At 54.7% G+C, this 15596-nt stretch overlaps 5 protein-coding genes across 5 annotated transcripts; 2 read left to right on the top strand and 3 right to left on the bottom strand.

The window, feature by feature from the left end:
• Window positions 1-245: 245 nt before the first annotated feature.
• Window positions 246-1676, bottom strand: DSM5745_01807 (aminotransferase-like domain-containing protein; the record flags this gene model as incomplete). Its single annotated transcript, XM_026743823.1, has 3 exons — window positions 246-717; window positions 775-1157; window positions 1206-1676. 3 exons carry the CDS (start codon window positions 1674-1676, stop codon window positions 246-248), a joined length of 1326 nt encoding a protein of 441 aa, XP_026606986.1.
• Window positions 1677-3669: 1993 nt separating this feature from the next.
• Window positions 3670-6479, top strand: DSM5745_01806 (uncharacterized protein; the record flags this gene model as incomplete). Its single annotated transcript, XM_026743822.1, has 2 exons — window positions 3670-4245; window positions 4341-6479. 2 exons carry the CDS (start codon window positions 3670-3672, stop codon window positions 6477-6479), a joined length of 2715 nt encoding a protein of 904 aa, XP_026606985.1.
• Window positions 6480-7348: 869 nt separating this feature from the next.
• On the top strand, window positions 7349-12668 carry DSM5745_01805 (ankyrin repeat protein; the record flags this gene model as incomplete). The annotated part of the gene is made up of 4 exons (XM_026743821.1): window positions 7349-10705; window positions 10861-11124; window positions 11171-12458; window positions 12523-12668. 4 exons carry the CDS (start codon window positions 7349-7351, stop codon window positions 12666-12668), a joined length of 5055 nt encoding a protein of 1684 aa, XP_026606984.1.
• A 98-nt stretch (window positions 12669-12766) lies between these two features.
• Window positions 12767-13684, bottom strand: DSM5745_01804 (oxidoreductase, short-chain dehydrogenase/reductase family; the record flags this gene model as incomplete). The annotated part of the gene is made up of 2 exons (XM_026743820.1): window positions 12767-13496; window positions 13569-13684. The coding sequence occupies 2 exons, from the start codon at window positions 13682-13684 to the stop codon at window positions 12767-12769; spliced, it is 846 nt and encodes a 281-aa protein (XP_026606983.1).
• A 554-nt stretch (window positions 13685-14238) lies between these two features.
• On the bottom strand, window positions 14239-15141 carry DSM5745_01803 (uncharacterized protein; the record flags this gene model as incomplete). The annotated part of the gene is made up of 1 exon (XM_026743819.1): window positions 14239-15141. The coding sequence occupies one exon, from the start codon at window positions 15139-15141 to the stop codon at window positions 14239-14241; it is 903 nt and encodes a 300-aa protein (XP_026606982.1).
• Window positions 15142-15596: the final 455 nt, after the last annotated feature.

Genomic DNA, 15596 nt, shown 5'->3' with positions numbered 1-15596 from the left:
ACGGATCACAGTGACACAGCTGGACTAGTCAGGAGAAGTCCGTCGAGTCGTCGACCTTCCAATTGTGTCGATCGGTCAGGCGGGCGTGTCACTCCGATCGCTCGCGTCGCGCATGCGATTCATATGGCGATGATCATCGCATATCTTCCCCGAGTCTCAAAAGTGGTCCCTCTACAGGTTTACTTTTTCCCTCCTAAGTCCACAGCTCACCCTTCTTCATAAGTCGCAATCATTCCCTGTTCGTGTCATCGCGCCTCACGTTCGTCCGCTCGTTCGATCATCTGCCGGATCGCACACGCCAGCCGACGCACCCCCTCCGCCAGCTTCTCCTCCTGTTCCCACGCAAAGCACAGACGCACGTACCCCTCGAACTCGTTGCTCTTGGCCAGGTCACCCTCGACTCGGAACCGATCCCCTGCACCCACTATCACGCTGTGCTCCTGCAGTGCGACCGAAACCAGGTCACTCGCCCGCAGGGGCTCCGGCAATGCAGCCCAGATAAAGTAGCCTCCCGCGACGGAGGGCCCTGTGAATGGCAGCGTTACACCGAGGGGGTAGAGTTGGGTTCGGATCGCGGACATCAGGCGGTAGTATCGTGATGCGTATGCGGGGCGCAAAACCTCGTCGATATGGTTTTGCAGGAAACCGGAAGAGACGAGCTGGTCAACCATGGTGGACGAGAATTGGGAAGGAGCGCCTCCTGATCGTTGGCAGCCTCTGCTTCAGTCAGTGCTGGGTGGCTTGGGGAAACTTCTCTAGGTGGATGCTTCGTACGCTTGTGAAATGCCATAGGCGACTTTCTCTGATCCCTCTGCCCATCCCGTCCGGATCCCCGGTCCGATCAGCTTGCTGAAGCTGCCGTTACTGACAACGTTCCCCCATTCATCTTTCGGGCCGCCGTCTAGATAGCGGTCGACGTCTACGACACGAGGTAGTAAAGCCGTTGCGTGCTTGTCCAGTGTCTTCTCAGACTCGGACGGCCACTGCAGGAAATCGTAGACATCATCTGTGATGATCAGGGCATCGAACTCCCGGGCCAGCCGTACAAGGCCCTCGCGATCAGACTGGGACATCGTCATTGTAGACGGATTCGAGAATGCCGGAGTCGCATAGATGAGATGTTTGTAGACCTTCGCCCACGGCCGCAGAGGTGTAACCTATCCAATCAGCCCAACTCGCTCATGATCCTACTTGAGCATCCATACCGGCTCCCCGTCCCTCTTACCCCCGCGCTCCTCAGCCGCAAGCAACTCCCGCCTTAAATACTCCAAGTCCAGCCCCCGCTCACTCTGCGGAATAGCCCTCAGGCGCCCCGCAAAGCCCGCGTCGTCAAACATGCGGCAGACCAGGTGGTACGTCGGCGCCACCAGCCACACATTCCGCGTGTAGCCCGGGTCGGAGAATACCGAGAGGATGCACGCGATATTCTGGCTCGCGCCCCCGGTAATGCAGATGCGTCTCCCTGTTACAGGGTCAGAGGGGCGGTAGAACGACGTCAGCCATTGGGCGATGTGCTCGCGCAGTGGCCCGTACCCCTCGTCTGGGCCGTACATCAGCGCCGGCGTGCGGATGGAGGGGTCGGCCATCACCGTGGCAAATGCGTCCGACAGCGCGCTTGTCGGGAGGAGCGACGGGTTTGGCCATCCTGTGTGAAGATCGATGGTGTCGTTTTCCATGGTGGCGGGAGCGGATGAGTGAGCTGCTCGGGGCTTCGGTGTGATGACTCGGAGTTGGAGATGATGAGTGAGCTGCTTGGGGCTTCGGTGTGATTACTCGGAGTTGGAGATGGACGCTTACTACATCCGGGCCCGGGCGATAGATATATTTCGGCGCGCTTCTATCTAATCGTTTATCTTTGCCGGTCGGCCGCGCCGATTTTCGACTGGGATTACTGTTTAGCTTAACTTAAGTAAGGTTATCGTCGCGTCGTTGATTCCGACTATGATAAGGTGTGATTAGATCGATAAATTTAGTTGCATTACCACTAGGGCACTTTATTTTGTCGTCGACTTGTCGGGACTCGGTTGCCTGGAGATGTTGAAATTCAAAGCACACGACAACAGTGGCAGTGCAGGAACATCGTAACTCCGACATCAGTACCAGAGTCACAAAGTGCACAGCTCTCAGCCATGAATCAGCCATGATCCATGATCCGTCTGATTCTTACATGTCAAAAGCTCAGTTCCAATGGTCGACCTGGGGCCCCCAGTTGGGAACCTTGGTAAGCGGTAAATTTGAAGGTGTAATTCTCATCCGGAGCTCGGAGACGGAGAGAAACTGAAGAATGGCAGTGCTTGAAAATGGGACTCTTACGTACGCTGTGCATGGTTAGCGCTGATATATTCGTCCTCCTATACGCAGCTATTTATGCTGCTGTGGTTGTCAGTTGCCACCTCACCCCTTGACTGTAAAAGAACATCTTATGACGGGAACACCCAGTGTATGGAGTATACTCTGTGTAGTAGTAGGGATAAATAGGAGAGTCGACCTAGAGTAGTGTGACGTGATAAAGGAGGCCAGTGTGCTGGCATTCATCTGGCATTTGATCATTTTGGCCCCTGATCGTATCGCTCCACCAGTTTGGGGGCTCAAGTTGCACCGGGGCTGCGAGCGTGGCTATGAATAAGATCGCCGTTCATAAAGTCGTTCGTGTTGCCAGCCTGGATTTCAATAGTGCACACTGTGCCTTGCGACTCGGATATTCGGAATGCGAATCAAATATCGCGGAGGAGTTGGGAGTTGAGGCTACTCAAGGTGAAGCGTCCAAGATGGATTGGCTGACCCGATTCCGTGGGCCGTCAATTAAAATTCTATAAATATCGCACTTCAAACAGTTGTATACGTATGCCCCTACAAACACAGTCTGGGGGAACAGTATTCAGTGAACTGGCATCTGATCAACAAAACCGGCACAATGTCATTCAGAAGAACCAAGAACATCTTCAGTAAAGCATGGCTGGAAGGATTGTACGGTCCGCTAGGCGGCGATTGAGAATACAATGCAAGACACAAAATACACATGGGGCATCCGGAAGCAGTAAGGCGCGGACCCGTGGAAGTAAGATGGGGAATTGATTGGTTCCTGTCCCAAGCTTCAATATTTATGATCCAGTTTCTTTCCTTCTTCTCCGGTTCCCCCATTCCTCCCTTCTGCCATACTTCGTACTTGTACAGCTCCTGTCTCCTTTTGTTGTCCCCCTGGACAGTATCATCGCCCTTCGTTTCCCTCCAAGTCTCTACCAACTACTCGGGTGATCGACTGTAGAACACCGTCCGCCTCGATCTCTCGCTCTTTCCTCATTCCTCCCCGCTCCCTCCTGCAGATCCATTCCGCAACCCCCGTCGGGTATCGTCGACAGCTTCAGTACGTCCAGTAAGAGGAACAGGAACCGCCAGGCTCCGATATTAGGCCGTGGTCAGACGTTTTCAGCTGCATCTGCATTATTGTCAGCCTTCGTGCATGGTTGGTGGCTGTCATTCTTTCCTACCCCCTCACGCTCAGCCTTTGCTCACCTGCTCACTGCTCCTTCCCTTACTTACATTCCTCGTCGCGGCTCTCTCCGTCGCGTCTCCTCTCCCCTCTTTTTACTGCGTCTCATCGATCTCCTCATCCAGCTGCTGTTCTTTGGGGCTAACTTTTTTTTTTCTGCGACCGCTAGCTCCGCGAAGATGCTGTCCGCTCCTGTTAAATCCGCCAAACGAATTTCGTCCTTGTTTTCTTTGGGTTCACATAAGGATACTCCCAGTCCTTCTTCACCGCGCTCGCCGAGTCTTCCTCCCGATCAAGCTGCGCAGGATACGCGACCCCGAAGTAGTTCCAGACCAGCTCCTCGTCAATCCTCCGCCCCCGCCGTTCCCAACTTCTCACATCCCGGAAATGGCGCTTCCGGCAGCCCAATGAAGGATAACTTTGAGGATTTGGACGCTCCGCTCCCGCCCCCTCCGTCACTCTACGCGGTCAACTCGGACCTGGCCGACAGCGCAAATAACTCGCCCGACGGTGGACCACAAAGCAGAGGCCGACGTTTGAGTCATAGTAGACCGTCTAGCTCCGGTGGCTTAGCTGTCCCCGGCGGCCCTGATTCACGGCCTGGAACACCCTCCAAGAGACGCAGTTGGATGCCCGGGCGGGCGCGCGCGAGCTCCATCGATGTGAGGTCCAGTCCGCAGCTACCGAGCGCTTGGATTGCGGGACTAGAACATAAGATACTGTACGATATGGGCCCCTTGGGCAGGGGAGAACAGGTACGTAAGACTCAGTCGCATCCACCACACACCACTGCATACTTCTTGGTTTATCGGAAATTCCTTGCGACCGCGACTGAGACATTGTATGATAGATATCCGAACTATGGAACGAGACTGGCGACACATACGTATACTTGTTCCCTCAAAACACCGGCCGACCTCCATCGTTCAAGATTCATTCCACTGTTTTTGCCGACTCAGCCTCGCTAAACTTCCTCGCTCGTGGCTCCGACCCGAGAGCTACCGGCAACCTTGAGCGACAGGCACGAAGTTTGTCCCTGAACCCTAATAGCACACCTACCTCGCCCCTTACCCCTCACAATTGGAATGATAACGATAACGAAAGCGCCGGTAGTAGGCGCATGTCGTTCGAGGATGATGCGCAGGAAGAGACTCAAGAACTTCATCTCTACCTGCCGATCCCGCTGAACAGTGACGTGTCCAGCGAGGGCGCAGAAATCTCTCAAGAAGACTTGGAGACGCTTCTTCTCTTCCGAAACCTCTTTGCCTTCCTCCTGGGCCAGTCCTTGATTGCGACACCCCGATCTTCATCCTTGTTCACAATCTTTATGGACATCGCCACGCTACTGGCTCGCTTCGAGTTCACCAATCTGGATGGCTCGAACTTTGGCGAAATTGCGACGTCCAGCTTCAGCAACTATTGTGATGAACTTTGCCTGGCTGATGTCCGAAAGAGCCGAGAAAAGACGATCGAAGCTATCATTTTGGGAGAAAGGCTCCGTTTCTACCCGCTCTACCTGGAAGGTTTTGTGCATGGTGTCGGCAAACTGGACGAGCTGAAGCAGCTTAGGAGCCCTAAATTTGGGTTGATCAGTGCTATAACCCAGAAACGACTCGAGCGTGGTTTCATTGACCTCGACGGTCGTCTCAAGGTCTTGCAGAGCAAGCTCAACGACTTCGAATTCCCTTCGATTTTCTCCGGTTCCGCAAACTCCCAAACATCCGCCGAGAGCAAGGTCGTGCGATACAAAGCTTGGAAGGCATCGTTCCTTGAGTTCCGACGCTTCATGCTTCAGTACTACCGTCAGAGGTATGGCTCGTGGCCACCTAAGCCATCGCGGAAGAACCAATTTGAGGAGACTGGCTTGAACCGTCAAGTAACGAAGGAGATGTACGAGGATATGTGTAACCTGTATGATATGCTTGTCGATCGGACGGCTCTCACCGATCGAACATTGGATGTTACACCAGAGGTCGACGAGTCTGCCGGTCCAGCAGAGCTACAAAACCGCGCAATGCGGATAGTTCTCAGTGAATATGATCGGAGTACGCCACCAGTCCAGCCGCCTATTCCGTTTGATATCCCACAATACCCGTCCCTACAGCCGCTCCTACGAAAACCCCTGGACGCCAAGAAGGAAGCGAAGCAGATGACGAAGAAGTTGAAGGACTCGGACGTCAATGCAGTACTAATGGGTTCCTATACTCGTGAGAGTCTAAAGCCGACGCCATTTGTCGAAGCGTTCATGCAGTTCGAGCGGCGGTCTGGGCATGGAAAGTGCGTCAACGACTTGATCGACCTCCGGTGTGGTCAGTGGATCCTCATTTACTGTATCATCCAGGCATTGCCGCTGGTCGTGGTGGATGTCCAGGATGTTCGCTTCACTGATGACACGGAGTATTTCCTTTGCATTGCTCCTCGTGGCGGCGCGCCTTGGGTGAACAGTGACGGCAAAGTCGCACGCAGTTGGTTTGGTGTTGCTGGCGGCAATGGTCTTGTCAGCCTACCGTCTGATGTGGTCATTAACGGCGTGGAAGGTGTCTACCGCCGCAGTCATTGTTGGCAAGTGGCCGAGCAATGGGCTGAGAAGGATGCTATTCTGGGCCCTCCCACGGTTGACGACCCGTACGAGAACGAGTCATCGATCTCCTCACCATATCCCGCACACCAGTCCTCTACGGGGTCATCATCAGAAATGCACCCGCACCTACAGCAGCCCATGCCAGGGCAGCAAACACCCCCAACGCCGCTGTTGACTCCCGGCGGCGGTCTTGCGCCGCCACCTGCTATTCCCCGGATGAACTCGCCAGCTCTACGGGCAAGGGCGGAGCACCGGCACTCGATCAACCCCGGGCTGGAGGCGCTGCCATTACCAGCAGGTGTTGCGCCGATTGACCCTCCTGCCCGACCAGTCAGCAAGTTCAACCCCAATATGAGCTTCGACGACATCTTGAAGCAGGTCCCAAATCAACAAAAGGGCAAGAAATGATGTTCTGCGACTGAAATTTTTTAATGTTCGAGCTTGGGCGATACTGTCAAAGTTGCATCTTACTATACACCTTAATCACTCTATTTATCATCGTCATCCATGTTCCTCTGTAATAGTACAGAAGGCAGGACTGGGACCGGGGCGGCGGCGTACATGCGACACAAAAAGAATTTTCCTTGTGATTTTTTGCGGCGAGCATTCTGATTCCGGGATTTGTACTTCGGCCTTGTCTTACCTTTTCTTTTGCTTTTTGGAAACTGCTGCTAGACGCCGTCTCCTGACCTTGCATACTGTGGATTCCCACGAACCTCGACCCCTCGGATTTCTGTTATAGTAGAGCGATAGAATAATAAATAATTGTCATGATGAGCCTATCTTTGTCTTTCGGCCTGGGTTACCTGTATTCTCATTGTGCAGCAGCAGCACCCATCGAGCAATCAGCATTCATCCTACTGTATACAGAGTAGCACAGAGACTAAACTGATTTAGTGCACTGGATTCAGGCCCAACCTGCAGCTAAGCGATTTTCTTTCTTGAAGACTTGAAACCGGTTCAGCTGGGCGCCGGGAGCTCGTATTTAACGGTCTGGACCGCCGGCTTGTTTTTTTGGTGTCTGCACTGCATTTTAAACGCGGTTCGCTATCGCAATCGCCATCGCCATCCTGTTTTCTCTCTCCCCGCGCGAAGGACTACGACGCCTCGACGAGAAGAACATTGCAGTCGCAATACGCTAGACCAATTACTTCAATGCCTACATAATCCTACTTCACGAGACGCTGTCTCCCCACATAACCACGATCGCGGATAAGAAAAGCAAGTGAGCAAGCGATAAGAAGCAAAAGAGAAGAGAAAAAAATCGAGACACCAAAATGGCCGACGCCGACGCCCGCGCCCGCTCCCGCAGCATCACCAGCTCCAACAACGCCTCGACCCACGGCACCGACCGCCTCGAGCCGCGCCTGCTGAAGGCCTGCGCATCGGATGCCACCTCGGACCTGCACGATGTCATCGCGATTGCGCGCGAGACGGGCCAGCTGACGGATGGGTTTCTGCGCGTTGGGCTAATGCGCGCGTGCGAGAGGGGCGGGATTAGTGCTGTGCGGTATTTGCTGGAGATGGGCGCTTTGCCTGATCACAGTGCGCTAGGGACCGGGACGAAAGATAGCGGAGGAGGGAGAGTTACGCCTTCGCCGCTCCTCAAGGCCGTGGAGCGGAACCATGTCCGCGTTGTGCAGATTCTACTTGAGCACGGCGCTGCGGCTGAGACGCGCGATCGGAAGGGCCGCACGGCGCTGATGACGGCTGCGTGGCGGAACCATTTCCATGTTCTCCAGGTCCTCATTGACCGCGGGGCGAACGTTAATGCGACGGATAACCGGGGCCGCAATGTATTGCATAACCTGGCGGCTGATAAGACGTGCGATTGGGGCGAGGATGTGGTGACGTTGCTACTGAGTACAGTTTGCGCTGTTGATGCGGGGGATGAGCTGGGGAGGACGCCGCTGCATTGGGCTTGTGCGACGGGGAAGGAGCGGTTTGCGGAGATGATGCTTATCCGGCCGTTGCTTGTTAGTACGAGAGGGAGAGGAGCTGGGCTTGGGGGCCCGGCTATGGCGGGGGCTGATGTGAATGCTGTAGAAGGACGGAACAAGACAGCGCTGCATTTGGCTGTTGCGCATGGGAATGAGAGCATTGTATCGTTGTTGCTGAGGCATGGCGCTGACGTGAATGCGCGGAGTGATGGCGGTTGGACGCCACTGCATAATGCCTGTGATAGGGGGAGTGAGAGTATTGCGAGGCGGTTGATAGCGGCAGGGGCGAAGATCAACGCACAGCTGCTGAATGGGATTTCGCCACTGCATTTGGCCGCGCAGGGAGGGCATCGCGAGGTCGTTGAGTGTTTGCTTGAGCGGAATGACATGAAGCAGCGGCTGAGGGATAACTTCGGGAGCACGCCGTTCTTACGCGCGGCGCAGTTCAAGCGGAAGGATATTGTTGCGCTATTGGCACCATATAACAATGTCGAGGCGCTGAGCGAGGATGCGCGTGGGGCATGCGAGGGATTCGAAGCGACCGTGGTTGATTTCGGAAACTTCCACAATGAGAACCGGGTAAAGCGGACGTCGGTGTTCAATCTGCTGTATGGACGTGATACGGAGAACTACCGGAAGCAAGCATTCAATGCGCTGCCGATGCATAGCAAGGCGACCGAGTTCCGGTGGATCCATCTCCCGGCAAACAATATGGCCTGGGTGGAAGCGTTACTGACGAAGGCGTTTATTGAGGAAGGGGCGCACGATGTTGACAGTTTCAAGGGCCTGGAGAGGTCGTTCAATTATCAGCATCGCGGGCAGAAGATGCATTCCAATTTCATGAGACCGTTGTGTCAGAGTACACATCGGGCGCCGAAGTACCATGATAGTGTTGATAACAAGGAGGAGAAGGTCGAGGAGGTTCAATCACCGAGGATATTGATCAATGGTATGTCGAGAGATCTGCCATCGCCGCCGGTGCCTCCGCCATCTCCAAAACCTGACGGGAAGAAGAAGCAGAGGCCAAGCGGAAAGATGGAGCGGTTGGATTCGCAAGATGACAACCAGAGCACATCAGGAAAGAAAAGCAAGAAAGGGTCAGCAGGAACACCTAAAGGCCTTAAATCGCCTCCTATTCGACGAGACAAGTCTCCGCATCCAACGCTGTGTAAGGATAAGAACGATGAACCGGAGAGGAACATCTGCTACTTCATGCCATACCTGCATTTCGAGACGGTAGAGGGACGAAATAGGATGCAGGAGGCGATTCACAAGACTCAACAGGCTCAGACCCCTCGGCCGGGTCTTGACCGCGCTCCTACGCGCGATGAGTTGCTCCTGCGTGCTCATCTCACTTCTTCGTCAACGTCCTTGCATATCCGTCGCACACTGGACCAGTTCTTCTATCCGAACATCGATACGCAGACACGAGACCAGGATCAGGTTGTGTACCGGTACCAGAAAAAGAGATCCCGTGTCCCGGAGCCAAAGATCTTCATGGTCGACCAGCTGTGGATGTGGATTCTTGGGCCTAGCTTGATCGTGACCAGCTTTCCGCAGCGCTGGGACCAGCCAAAGAACGACCCATTGAATGTGCTGGACGGGATTATTGAGGATATAAACTCGAAAACACGCGACCCCGTGCGCTCTGTTTATGATCTCGCCATCACCATCACCAATCGCTGCTCAGGAGTCTTCGATCGGCACCGCATGGGCGATGACGAGTACCAATTCTTGGACATGTTTGAGTCGTCCATCGGCATCGCAACAGACCGCGAGAGCCACCTATTCAATCGATTCAACCGGGCATCAGCGCAGGCATCAGACTGGCTCAAGAACCACCGGAAGCATAATAAATTCGCACGACGACAGGACAAAGTAGCCAAGAATCTGGACAAGGAAGAGAAAAAAAAGCAAGATGGTGACGAAGTCGACGACGAGCCGTTGTTCGTCGACGAACTGCTTGATATCGGGCAGGAAACGGACCTGCTCGCCGAAGCCAAGGATATCCGCGACGAGCTCAACATGATCCGCATGGTCCTGCACTACCAGAAAAACGTCCTCGATGACTTTGAAAAGGTGGTGTCCGAGATCTATCTCGGCCAGAATCAGAATCAGAGAGATATGAAGAAGCGGTTTGGGGAGCAGCAGCGTACCATCGATATACATTTAAAGGACATTGACCGTATGGACAAGCAGGCCGAACGGATCTATTCGTCCATTACGGACCTTCTCGACCTGAAGCAGAAACATGCCAACGCGTTTGAGGCGCGGTTTGCTCGCGATCAAGCGGCTGGGACAGCTCGCCAGGGAAAAATCCTCATGGTCTTCACGATCGTCACAATTGTTTTCCTGCCGCTCTCGTTCATTACATCGGTCTTTACCATCAACATGCCAGAGTTCGAGAACAACCTGTCCATGGGGTATGTAGCCAAGTATACATTTGGCATTGGCTTTGGGATCTCAATTCCATTGGTTTTACTGGCGCTGGTGCTGGACGATATCGGAGATATCTTCCAGGAGGGACTTCGACGAGCAAGAGGGTGGATTCGGACCAGCCGACACTCACGAAACCAATTAATGCTAGATAGAATGAGAACGCAGCGACAGAGTCGAGAGAGGACGTTGCTGCCGACGAGGGAGAGGACGAAGGAGAGAGACCGGGAAGTGTTGGAGCTGGACTTTGACAAGACTGTATAACTTTATGTAAATGAATCATGACTAATGACACTTATGACGGCTTATGACTGCCGAGGTTCTCCGCATCCCATCAACAGCATAAATCCCCCGCCTACACTCTCCTCAGACAGTCAACACAAGATAGAATGGAGTACTCTTCAATTGTACAGCACAAGCAGGAACAACTGTGGCAGCGCATTCCGCAGGAATGGCGTCTTTCTCAGGACCAAATCCCTCCTGGGATGCACTCTCCAGCGGAGTCTGTCACCAATGTCCACTACGACAGGGTCAATGTTATGGACATTCCTCGGTCATGCGGTCTGCTTTCTTCGAGAGAGATTGAGATCACGGAGAATCATGATATTGCCGGCCTCTTAAGACAGATTCATACACAGCGCCTTACAACCAAAGAAGTCATTCGGGCATTCTGCAAAGTACCCCAATCTATCCCCTCTCATGAATGTCAAACTAACGAGCCAGAGAGCTGCCATTGCCCATCAACTTACACGGTGTCTAACCGAACCTCTCTTTGAGTCTGCTCTCCAACGTGCCGAAGAACTAGACGAGCATCTCCGCCGCACCGGCACCCCAACTGGCCCCCTCCACGGCCTCCCCATCTCAATAAAGGACTCATTCAACATCCGCGGCGTCGACTCAACCGTCGGCATCGCAGCCCTCGCCTCAAAGCCTGCCGAGAAGGACGCACCCCTAGTCTCACTCTTGAAATCCCTCGGCGCAATAATTATCACCAAGACTAACGTCCCGCAAACAATGGGCGCCCTCGACTCAGCAAACCACCTCTTCGGCCGCACCCTCAACCCACGCAACCGCCAGCTCACCGTCGGCGGCTCAACTGGCGGCGAGGGAGCCCTTCTCGCCCTTCGTGGTAGCATGATGGGCTTTGGGACGGATATCGGCGGTTCGATCCGTGTCCCCGCTATGTGCAACGCACTGTACGGGTTCAAGCCAAGCCAGGGCCGTGTCCCATATGGCGGGCAAACAGACGGGCAGCCCCGAGGTAAAGGGCGAATCTCGCTCCAGCCTGTCGCAGGTCCAATCGCGCATTCTGTGTCTGATATCAATGCCGTCATGACGCATCTGGTTCCTAGGGCTCAGTGGTTCGGCGAGGATTGTGTCCCCGGCGCATGGCCGTCACCTCTTTCCTCGTTTGGAACGAGAACGAGACCAATTACCATAGGCGTCCTGCCATCCGATGGAATCGTCGTGCCTCATCCACCGATTGCAAAAGTTCTCAATGAAGTCGCTGCCGCACTCCGCCGTACTCCCGGTATCAACGTCATTGAGCTGCCTGTGCCCAGAGCGTTGGCAAATTGCCAGTCTATAGCCGGCCGTCTCATGGGCGTCGACGGCGGTGCCACAATGCTCGATCTCCTCGAAAGCACCGGCGAAACGCTCATCCCGTGGCTGAAGGGCCGCACGAAGCGTGGGCGCCCGCTTCTCCTCTCACAACTAGCTGAGCTCCAGGCTGCACGTGGAGACCTGGAACTTGAGCTCCGCAGAGAACTGTGGATGCATGGTAGTACAGCGCATGAACAGACAATCGACGCAATCATCCACCCCGTTGCGCCGCATCCGGTCCCGGAACTGGATCGGTATAATGCGGTCGGGTATACGTCTTCTTTTGTCCTGCTGGATTATCCCGCGGGAACTGTTCCGGTCAGGAACTTTGGGAAGGAAGATTTGGAGAGCGGGACGGAGATGAGCGAGCGGGTTATTGGGAGTTGGGATAAGGCGAATCGGGAGCTCTGTATGTTTTCATACCTTTCTTTGCTATACTTAACCTTTTTGCGATGTGCTAACGTTCTGTTTAGGGAACGAGAAGACAGTCGATCGAACGGTATACCTGAACTCCCCGCTGAGCATCCAGGTGGTTACACCCAAGCAGCACGACTACGAGCTCTACCAGGCCATGGACCTAATTGACCGGGCCATCAAGACCGATAGATCGAAGCTGTAGTTCTTCCTGCTTATAAAACCATAGCATATTGTTTATAGTATATACCATCCATAGATCTACCTATAACCCACGAGCATCCTTCAGCATAGATAAGTAAACTACATCCTTCCCTTCAAATGCGCCCCTCCATCCGTGGTGATAACACTCCCATTCAAATGCCCCGCAGCCCTACTCGCCAAAAACACCACCAACCCCGCAATATCCTCAGGCCTCCCAAGCCGCTTATTCGGACTCGCCTCTTCCAATCCCTTCATCCCCCCCTGAAGCTCAATCAGCCCGTTCGCCATCTTACTCGGGTAAAAGCCCGGCGCAATAGCCGTGACGTTCACATGGCTAGGCCCCAACTCAACCGCCAGATTACGCGTCATATGCAGAACCGCCGCCTTGGACGCACTGTAGCTGAAACTCGCGTTCTTCCCTAAACTGCCGAGCGTGATTCCCGCCACAGAGCCTGTGATAATAACACGGGACTTATTCTCAATGCTAGCCTGCGCAGAGAGGAGCGGGAAGAACTTCTGGATCGTGAAGAAGACGCTCTTGACGTTGAGGTCGAGGACCTTGGTGAATGCGGACTCCGGGAACTTGGCGAATTCCTCGCCCCATGTTGCGCCGGCGTTGGCGAAGAGGATGTCGATGTGGTCTGTTGTCTTGGAGACTTCGGACACCAACCGCTCGATCTCGGAGACCTTTGAGGAGTCGGCGGGGACGGAGATTGCTTGCGCGCCGGGGCGGAGGTTCGGCAGGGCGTTTAGGGCTGCGGCGGCGGAGTCGCAGGCGGACTTTTTGCGCGAGGTGATATAGACTTTTGAGCAGCCGGCTTGGAGCAGGCTATGGGAGTAGGAAGGTTAGTCTGGGTTGAAGAATTTGGGATTTGGAGACGGAAGGGACTGGGAGAGGTACCCGCTCGCAGCGTAGAGCCCAAGGCCGCGGGATCCGCCGGTTACAACGGCGACTTTGCCCTCCAGGGAGAAGATGGAGGGGAAATCTGGTAGTTGGACTTGCTCCTCGGCGGACATTGTGAATGAATTGAATGGGCTGGGTATACGGTTAGGAAGTTGGAAGCTCGGGAAGATATACCTATCGGGGTGAAATTATGGGGGAGCCGTGAGCCGAGGTTCGAGACCCCGCAGCCGCCATGAGGTCTCGGTAATCGATGGACATCAGTCGTAGGGAGAATTAATCTAATCTCCTAGATGAGAGTCCTTTATTTTGGCTACATGTTAAAGAAATGCCAAGTTCCGAAACTTCCATGGATGCAGCCGTTGTCGCCGATTTGGCAGGACGGTTAGGGCTATGGAAGTAGACACTTGGAGCCGAAACCGCCGCTGTTTTGGGCTGACTGAGCATCCCCGACTCTCGAGTGTCGCGAGCTAGGACGTACCCAGGTATACATGAACATTACTCAAAAGACAGCATTATAGAGCGTATAAAGGTAACATCACTTCTCTAGTCTAGCTAGCTAGTACAAGTAAGAAATAGTATAGTTTTATACACGACGAACACGCAGGGAAAGAAAGACACTCCAAACAACGACTTTCATGACCACTCAACAGTCAGCCGAGTCAGTCATTTACTCGCGGGAGTACAGGGCCTTGAAGATGCCGGACACCCAGTTGAGCTGCTCATCGGTGGTACCGTCGGTGGGGACGCCAGTGGAAGCGGAGGAAATCTCGGTGGCAGTCTCGGTGGCGGTGGTGGTCTCGGCAGGGCGGGTAGCGGTGCTCAGGGTGGTAGGGACCTGGACCTTGGCCTCGGTGGTGGTGGTGGAGGTGGAGGTGGGGGCAGCGGTGGTAGCCTCAGTGGTGGAAGTGGAGGAGGTAGCAGCAGCGGAGGAGGTTGAGCTGGGGGCCGCAGCAGCAGAAGAAGAGGAAGAGCCGCTGGAGCCAGATCCGCTACCGCCAACAGTGAAGTCGACACAGGACTCGTAGGTCTGGTCGATGCTCTCGGCGTACCAGTACCACTGGAGAACACAGGCACCGGCCTCGGAACACTGGGAGCCCAGGTCGTCGGGGATAGTGACGGAGAAGTTGGTCTCGTCCTCGGTGACACCAGTGGCGGTGGAGGCGTAGACGTCCCAGCTCTTGAGGGCAGAGCCGATGACGCTGTTGGTGGCGGTGTCGACGACCGAGACGTTGGCGACACCGGTGTGGGGGGCGACGATGTCGATCACGAAGTCGACGGTCTCACCGGCGGTGTAGGACTGGACGTTGTCCGTGTTGTCGTCGAACTGGTAACCCTTGCACAGCCAGATGTGGCAGGCGTCGGCGTCGTAGTCGGACTGGGAGTTGGCGACCTGGAGCTCACCCTGGACGTTACCGGCGCGGTCGGCGGCTTGGTTGTTGTAGACTTGCTGACCGCAGGCGGAGGACATGGCGGAGCCGGGCATACGGGGCTGAGGGGTGGTGATGTAGCCGTGGGCATTGGCGAGGGAGATGAGGCCGGCGGCGGCGAGGACGGAGGCGGCTTGCTTCATTTTGGCGGTTTGGATGGTGGTTTCTTTTCAAAGAATGAAGATAGGTAGATAGAGAGTGATTGGACGGTATAGACCAGTATACCGATGAGTTTGTTAAAGAGAGAGACGGTCACAGACCGGTGTTTAGAAGAGAATGTGGTTGGAAAGAAAGAACCTGCGTGCGTGAGAAAAGAAGAGATCAAGAGAAGCCTTGAGCGAGCGCCTTGCTGCCATCTATATAGGGCGGCCGACCCCTGCGTCCACGCTTCCTGACAGACGCCATGAAACACAGCTAAGACCCGAGAGGAGGAATTGCCATCCTGCAATCCACATAAGAATCAGGGGCGTGGCATCGTGCGACAGGAACGACGTCAGGTCGGTCAAGATGCGGCCGGGGCTCGCAGGCGGTTGACGCCAGGGCTGGCAGGGACACCGAGTCGGGATGAACCGAAGCGAGGTATAGTTTCAACTTGATT

This window comes from Aspergillus mulundensis (genome assembly GCF_003369625.1).
Source record: "Aspergillus mulundensis strain DSM 5745 chromosome Unknown scaffold_1, whole genome shotgun sequence".
Taxonomy (NCBI): Eukaryota; Fungi; Ascomycota; class Eurotiomycetes; order Eurotiales; family Aspergillaceae; genus Aspergillus; species Aspergillus mulundensis.
Note: the sequence above shows the minus strand (reverse complement) of the source record. Positions and strands in the feature narration are given on the sequence as shown.